The sequence below is a fragment of the Myotis brandtii genome, unplaced genomic scaffold, assembly GCF_000412655.1.
Source record: "Myotis brandtii unplaced genomic scaffold, ASM41265v1 scaffold227, whole genome shotgun sequence".
In the NCBI taxonomy this organism is placed as follows: domain Eukaryota; kingdom Metazoa; phylum Chordata; class Mammalia; order Chiroptera; family Vespertilionidae; genus Myotis; species Myotis brandtii.
The window spans coordinates 1,011,575-1,020,362 of record NW_005358520.1 but is presented as its reverse complement, the minus strand read 5'-3'; the positions used below and the strand labels follow the sequence as shown (position 1 = coordinate 1,020,362).

At 36.5% G+C, this 8,788-nt stretch overlaps 1 protein-coding gene across 4 annotated transcripts in view; it reads right to left on the bottom strand.

The window, feature by feature from the left end:
• The window catches only part of PMS1 (PMS1 homolog 1, mismatch repair system component), a 62,681-nt gene that overhangs the window by 8,499 nt on the left and 45,394 nt on the right, over window positions 1–8,788 (bottom strand). For 3 of the 4 annotated variants that reach the window (XR_001362131.1, XM_005866277.2, XM_005866280.2), the window contains 2 exons: window positions 4,607–5,092; window positions 1,321–1,451 (listed from right to left, as the gene is read on the bottom strand). Coding sequence is in view for 3 of the 4 variants with exons in the window: in XM_005866277.2 (XP_005866339.1) it covers window positions 1,321–1,451; window positions 4,607–5,092 (617 nt within the window). In the remaining variant the exon portion in view is untranslated. Of the gene's footprint in view, window positions 1–1,320; window positions 1,452–2,809; window positions 2,866–4,606; window positions 5,093–8,788 lie in introns of those variants that run through there. The other variant, XM_005866281.2, reaches the window with a different exon arrangement.

Below are 8,788 nucleotides of genomic sequence, written 5' to 3'. Positions count from 1 at the left end.
AAAAAAAAGAGCCAGGCTCTAAAAGATAGATTACATGGGTTCAAATCCTGGTTCTACCTCTGTGAACCGCTAAGCAAACTTCACTCTGTGCTTTGATAAAAGAGCCAGGCTCTAAAAGATAGATTACATGGGTTCAAATCCTGGTTCTACCTCTGTGAACCGCTAAGCAAACTTCACTTCTCTGTGCTTTGAGGTTACCACCTATAAAATGGGGACAGCAATAGAGCCTACTTCAGAGGGCTATTAGAATAATAAATTAATACATTTAATATTAAGAAAATTCAATAATTACTAGTTGTTATTGATGAAGAAATATCTAGGCTAACTCACTTTCCCAGAAACAGTGTTTAAATTGCAGAGTTGGAATTTAGACACTCTACTCCAAATCTAACTATCCAAGACTGAGGCAGTGAGTAGGTAAGAAGTTTAGGGTAGGTATCCTTAAAACTGAAAAAGCCAAGTAAAATTAAAGTTCAGAATACCAAAGTATTTTCAGCTTATACCCAATTTCATGGTTTTGTACATTGTTTTCACTTATTTTCTTTTGAGATCTCAGTAAAACATTCTGTTAAAAATCGTCAACACTGTTTTGGTTGAACTTGTTTTTCTACACTTTGGTCACAAGTTTAGGCGTGGGTGGAAGAAGGAACAGTATTATCACTCTTGGTGGTGCCTTTGTGACCCCTGCTGCCAATTTAGGAAGCTCAGGCAGAAGGCGGTGAAGTCCGGAAACAATGAAAGAACAGAGAAAGGGCCAGCCAGGAAAAAATGAAGTCTCCCAGCCTGAAGGAGCCCTTTTTCCTCCCGACCAGTGAATTTCCATACCAACAAGTAGTGCTATCACACAGTCTCAGTAAAGCCAGGGGATCCAATCAGCCACTCTCCAAATAGTAAGAGGGCTGGTGTTACACATGTAACTGCAAAGAAAGCACCAGAATGATTTAAGAAAAAGCACGAGGCCTGTTTTTTTAGGTTACGCCAGGAGCTACATATTTACCTCTGCTTTACCATCTGAATGAGCATTTAATAACTAGTTAGACAGAGCAGGCATTTGAATACTGTGACAAAGAATGGCAAAAATTAGAACTACTTGATTAGTTATGGAAATGCAAATTCAAGCCAACAGAATGAAAGAGATACCAAACCTGCTTATTTCAGACAGATGTGACATGTCTGAAATATGGCTGTTTTTACGTGACTGACGTACTTTTAGTGAGACAAAAATACACCATGGTATCTCTAAATTATGAAACCCAAATGTGTCTCCTGGAACAAGATTTATTTTTCCAAGAGAGGAAATATTAAACCACATCATCGTACCTGGTATCAATTTTATCTTGAAACCATTTGCTGTAAGACGAGGATCGGACAGGTAAGTTGATCCACTGTAGCTTTGGTCCCCTGCTGTCATTTTATATAAAATCTCTAAATAATGAGATCCATTAAAAAGACTGAAAAAGAAATAATGGTCCTTTAACTTATTAAATATGTAAAATAAAATTTAAAATTTTATGGAAAATAGTTAATCTACGGGACTTTTAAAAAGTGTTATTAGTAACCAAAATACAAAGGCATCGGTAACTCTGTAAGGAAGTTTACTTTTTTACATTTCTGTTAATATTTTATAGAAGACCTATCACATATAACGTACAGAAGGAGAAAGAATACATATAAAAGACAGTTCCTATCTTCTATGATGTTATAAATAAAATGTAAAATAAAAAAGTGTGCTCCCTCAATATAATACTAATGAAAACTATACCTATAAATGCCATTTATACCTTTAAACAGACACATAATATATTGCCAAGTTACTCAAGTGGTACAGCCTACATAATTTCCAATTGTTAGTCAATAATAAAAAGATAAGCATATATATCTTTCTTCCAGAAACTTATAAATTCAGTAATTCGGAGCCTGGGAGAGCTTCCTTCAGGCATGGCATGTTTGCCAGCGGTGGCATATGAGTGGTATAGGCTTTAAGCAAAATTCTGAGGTAGCCAAAGATTCTCTAGGGCACAAATTAGCCTTTAGCCTTTTCTGTTGGTTATAGGCTCAATCACAGTGCTCAAACATGTTATTACAATCAAGTGTCTGCTGGGGTTGACGTGTGAGAGGTTACCATTTTCCCATTCAGTCAATGAATACTTGAGTGCCTATCAAGTGATAGATACTGTCTTAGGTGTGCAGGGCTCTGTTCTATGTTTCTGTATAAGATTTTAAGCTGCTATTTATTCATTACAACCCTGGACCCTTGAAAAAGTAAATGAATAGATGATTTTTTGCTTATCATCTCTGAAAGGCAAAGGACCCCACTGGCTATGACAGCAGATGCACAGAGTGGAAAACTTTGGCTACATATCAGACGTGCTCTCTCTGGTCTAACCAACATTCAGAAAAACAATCTGAGAGCCAGTGGTGATGATATAGCACAGCAACAAATGGTGCAGGCTCTACAGTTACTGTCTAGATTGGACGCTTGGATCCAACTATTTATTTATTAGCCATGTGAGCCTGGGTAAGTTACTTAACAGTTCTATGTCTCAGTTTCCCCACCTATAAAATATGGATAATGACAGTACCCATCTCTCATCAGGTATGAAGATCATGAAAGCAAAGGGCGTAGTAAAGCTCTTTCCTAAATAAGTGCTCAATAAACATTAGCCATTGTTGAGCTCCCACTTTGTTTCACAGCTCTCTAAATTGCTCCCTTCAGAGAGAAGCTACACAACCCTCAGGAGAATTCTAGTGAGAAAACTGAGCCCAACCCCAAATTACCCTGTCCATAGCTCAGTTCTGAAAAACTTACATTATTAACTGTAATGGGGACGTCACATTTCAGAAAACTCCAGATACACCCTAGCTCTTTTTAAGGAAATAAAGAGAAAAGTATCAGATATTTGAACTGTTTTAATTCAGCTTAAGGCTGCATTAATTCTTTTTCTGATTCTTCTTTTGACAGTCCTAAGCCAATCTATACTATGAGAGATGCTGGATTTCAGTTAATGTGGTAATTGTAACCTTAATTATAAAAGATAGTTTACAAATGTTCGGCCCCATTTCTTTTTCCCTTCTGGTACAGGGTCTTTAACACAGAGGTTTTAATATATTTTATAAGTAATTTTTTATTTATTCTTAGAGGTCTGAAAGAATTATCTGCGGATGTGTCCTAGAGAACAAATTCTAATTATCTTTCCATTTCAGGTTTTTATCTCCTTTGATGTACCTGTGATTCTCTTCTACCTGTGTCACACTAAAAAAGAAATATTAAGTATAAAAAAAGGGAAATATTAATGTGATTAGTTATTCATTTTTACAGAAAATAATGTGCTCATATAGGATGTAAAAAAGAAACTCTCTGCTTTAAAATCTATACTAGCCCTAGCTGGTTTGGCTCAGTGGATGGAGCGTTGGCCTGAGGACTGAAGGGTCCCAGGTTCGATTTTGGTCAAGGGCACATGCCTGGGTTGCAGGATCGATCCGCATTGGGGGGCGTGCATGAGGCAGCTGATCAATGATTCTCTTATCATTGATGTTTCTCTCTCTCTCTCTCTCCCTTCCTCTTTTGAAATCAATAAAAATATATTAAAAAATAAAATAGAATCTATAATAAAATTAGTTCCAAAAGAATAACCAATGGATGAAACATTGGATGGAAAGGTTGACAGGGAACTTAAGGTGGGAGATCAGGCTGTCACCTGCTGACCCAGGGATAAGTGCCTTCGATGGGATTGAATACAAAGCACATGGCACCGTCTCTGAGGCCATCTCACCAGAAAGTGGAATCTAAATCCATTCAGTCCTCCTGAGCTACTCCCACTGAAACACGGGAGAGGGAAAAACAAGCTGACCACCATCGCATGGGAACAAAGAGACAAATCGAGACGAGACATTCCAATGAGCAAGTGTCGGTATTAATAAAAAGTTAATGGTGTGGTATTCATAGAGATTTGTGAGCATACCAAAATGTAACGGTTGGACTTTGACTAGATACAAATTAAAAATTTTAAAACTACAGGAAAGACATTTTGAGACAACAAGGAACAATTCCAAGGAATTATTATTGTGTAAGTTATGACAAAGGCACTGTGGTTAGCTAAGAAAATATCCATTTCTGAGAGAGATATACTGAAAGACATATGAGTGGGAATTGTTCTAAAATACTTTAGCAAAGGAAAGAAAATATGCATATATATACACACATGCATACATGGGCAGAGTAAATGTGGCAAAATCTTGAAAACTGTTGATAAAGGTATTCATTGTACAGATCTATTTTGGTATATTCTTTAAATGTTTAAGAGCACACAACAAAGAAGAATTATGGCAACTTCACTTCAAAATTACCCTAGGGAAGTCACTAATGTACAGGAGGAGAATTAAGCTTCATATTTATTAATTGCAGAACTATGTAGAATATTTTAAAATTATTTACTTAAAAACAATTACTTCCACTGAAGATCAGAAATGAAGTTTTTAAAAGATTTCTTTAAATAAACACCACTTTTCCCTATTAGGGAACACTTTCAACTTTTTACCTCCAATTTCTAATCTAGTATGGATTAATAAATGTTTTTAGAGTAAGAAATATATTACTTCACCATACCTCTCTGTTAATATAATTGGTTTTTCCAATGGTTCTGCAGGAAGTTTATGATTCTCAAGAAGTCTTTTAAATAGCAGGGCTTCTTCCACTCTATATGGATTTAACAACATTACCTCTGTTTTGGATGTAACTAGCCATCCATCAGGAAACTTGAGATTGTGGATTAAGCAAAGTTCGTCCCTTTCTTCTGGTTCAAATTTCTTGTGTTTCTCTACATTTTTTTTAAAGTTTTCCATAGAAAAGTGAATTTGAACTATTTTAATGGTTTGACTCTTTTTTTTTTCAACTTGGGACTGGAAAAGCTCATCAAGTTTTGGCTGATTAGATAATGATGTTTTCAACTTGTGCTTCTGTGCCAAACTCCATGAGCTTGTGGGTTTCATCTTTTTTCTGCCATCTTGTAGTGAGGTTTGTGACTCCTGTTCAATGGCTCTCTTGATTTGCCTATTGTATCGTTCCAAGTCTTTAGTAGCCCTCTCTTCATATCTATAAATAAAGAGAACTAATGAGTTCGTAATCAGAAATACATTAACCATTTGAAATAAATTTTATAAAAAAAAGAGTGCCCCGATGCACGAATTTGTGCACATTGGAAGGAAATTAGAATATTTTAATATCACTATTTGCCCTTTCTCTATAATAGAAGCGTCAACCAAATTCACCATCAACAATGACAGATCGAAACACATGCATGCGATTGGGGCCAGCGAGAGCTTTATATGTATCGCACATGCGCGAGTCAACTTAGCCTTTTATAAATAGAGAATAAACTTGCTTAATTAGGCCTGCTTTCCGATGTAGCTAAACTTTTTCCAGCCCAGTGAAGCACCCCAACTTCTCTTTCAGGTAATTCTCAGCAACACAGCAGTAAATATCAATACAAAGCAGATTATTATTGTAGATCACGCAGGGAGAACAAAGGGTAAAATATTTAACAGTAGCCGTGTTTGACTATATTCTGCACCGTGAGAAAACCTGAAGTCATTTTCAAGGTCCACCATTTCTTACTTCTTTTCAGTCAGGTCAAGTTTCTAAGCTTTCTAAATCTCCGTTTTCCGGCTAATGAAAAGAAACAGGATTCCACCGAGTCTCCTATGTACCTACTCCAGGACTTCTGTGAGGACCAAATGAGATGAGGCACGGGAAAACGCTCCACAGACATTTGGTTACAGTGTAAAATGTTTCCACCTGACTGTAAAGCAAGTCATGTTCCTGGGCTGAAGAAACTGCAAGGAGGCTAGTCACCAGGGAGAGGAAGCCTGGCGTTGCTACGTGACGTCATTACCCGGCGCCCACAGTCACCGTTTCCAGGCTGGGCTGTGGGCCGAATTTTGCACCATGGAACCTTGGCAGCGTTGGCTGCGATTTGGTGGGGTGTCACTCCAGGGTGGTGGCGGGGCCTGTGTCCCACTTGGGGGAAGCCAAGTGTTGCTTCATGGGTGCCAGGTCCACAGTGCCGTTTCTCTGTAAATGGCCAGTGCACGTCATAGCAGCTCCTGCGTTGAGCATCTGCCCCTGGTGGTCAGTGCGGGTCATAGCGACTGGTTGGACACTTAACATTTTATATATATAGATAAAGCTGGCATTCCAGACCAGGTAATTGTGAAGGAGCTATATTGGACTATCCCTCCCATATATAAACAAAATAGATACCACTCATTTAACATCAGTACTGAAGAGCAGTAAAAGCAGGCAGAAAGTGTAATGGGTTCAACCCTTGAATAAACAGAACCACATTTATACAGCCTTTACCCAGAGAGCAGTTCCCAGCATTAAGAGGAGTAGGAGTGGCAAGAACTCCCATCAGAAAGCTGCACTGCCATTAGCTTGAGTCACCAGAACACAGAGCTAGCTCCTTGCTTCCAAAACAACTGAAAACTGAGGGAGAAAACCCCATGTGTGGGAACCAGAGGATAACAATCACTAGAAGGCTAAATGAGCCAAACAGGTATTGCAGTGGCTACTTGTTGCAATTAAAAAGAGAGAGAGAGTGTGTGTGCGCGCGCGCTTGGAGTTTGAATTCCACAGAATTAGATGGCATAGTAAACACTTTGGGCTTTCAGTTAAAACTGAAGAAAGACCACATTTTAGAGGTAATAAAAAAAAACAACTGTCCTGTAACTGTGGAAGCTGCCCTAGGACTAAAGGCAAAATTTAGTCTCCCTACTGAAGTGTAAACAAAGCTTCCATAAGCTCAAGGTTGTCTGTCAATAATTTAAATGCCTGGCAGAACAAAAACCAACACTTTTCAGAAGAAAACAGAATCCAGATTTTCTACAACATATGAGCCATAATGTCCATTATACAATCAGAAGCTATCACTCAACCAATAAAAAACAGGAAAACATGATTCATGGTCAAGAAAAGAAGTGATCAGTAGAAACCAACCTCAAGATGACTCAGATGTTGGAATTTGCCAAATAAATAAAAACAGGTTTTTATAAGTATTTAAGGTCTTAAAGGAAAAGATTATCATAATGAGAGAATAGAAGGGGGTAACTCAACAGAGAAGGAAAATTATCAAAAGGATAAAATGGAAATGGAAATTCTAGAACTAAGAAACACAATATCTAAAACAAAAAATTTACTGGGAGGTTTAACAGCAGATCAGAGATGGCAAAGACAGGATCAGTAAAACAGAATACAGCTCAATAGAAATTATCCAATCTGAACAACAGAGAGAAAAGTGATTGAAGATTGAAAAACACCTTAGTGACTTATGGCATAAACAGCAACCCAAGATGTAAGTAACATATAAACAATAAAAGTGAGGGGCGGAAAACATTTGAAGAAATGAAATTATGGCTGACACAACCAATCTGGAGACACACAACATTTTACATATCCAAGGTCAGTAAACCCCAAGTAGGATAAATCCAAAGAAATCCACAGCTAAGTATATTAGAATCCTAACTGCTGAAAACCAAAATAAAGAGAAAGCAGTCAAAGGAGAAAAAAGGTATTACATAATTGCTAAAAAGCAAAGGTAATAATAATATTCTGAAAGGAGTCAGATAAAAAACAGAGACATTACAAAACAAACAAACACCACCATCAAAATAGACACTTTCAGAAAAAAAATGTTGAGAATCTATTTTCAGCATCATTATACTATTGAGGAATGACACCAAATGGATATTCAGAAATAATGAACAGCAGAAATGGTAACTGTGTAGGTAAATAGAAAAAAAAATCTTTAAAAAAATTATTTTTGAAAGAAAACTTTAAATTTAAAAATATAGTATTTTAAAGTGAGGTTTATGTTGTATGTAGATATAAAATATATGACACCAACTGCAGAAAGGACAAGAGTGGTAAATGGAATTATACTTGCCTAGTTTTTATACAGGGTGAGGCAAAAGTAGGTTTACAGTTGTTCATATGGAAAATAGTAATAGTAATACAAGAATAAACTCTCACATACTCACAACTATAAACCTACTTTTGACCCACTCTGTATTTGCGTGAAATTATATTCTACGAACTCTTAAGTGATAAATTAAGGATGTATAAAATATTCCCCAAAGCAAAAACTAATGCAAAATTAAGAAAGGAATTAAAGTTAACTATTAAATTATATTCCTTTAACCTGAAGAAGGCTGTTTCCCCAAAAAAGGAGAAATAGAGAAACAACCATGAACAACCATGTCAGTCATTACATTACATGGACTGAATATTCCAATGAAAAGGCAGGCTGTCAGGCTGAATTTAAAAAGCAAAATAAATAAATAAATAAAAAAATAATAATATATGTCTACAAGAGTTACACTTTAAATATATAGACACAGACTGTTCAAAAATAAAAGACTTATGTATTTACTCTAGTATACTTTTTATTGTTATTTTAGAGTGTACTCCTACTTATTTAAAAAAGTTTGCTGTAAAACGGTATGCTGGCAGCAGCCTCATATATCTTGTGTTTATTAAATCTCTTGCATCATTTTCTTTTGTGCCTGATTTAATCTCATGCTTTACACATTAGTGTAGTCTAAATGTACAGTGTTGTAAAATCTACAATAGTGTACAGTAATGTCTTAGGCCTTCACATTCACTCATCACTCACTGACGGACTTATTCAGAGCTCCACTCCTGGTCAGTGCCCTACATAGGCATACTATTTTAATCTTTTATGCCATATCTACTGTGTCTTTTCTACATATCCCCATCTTTAGGCAGTGCATG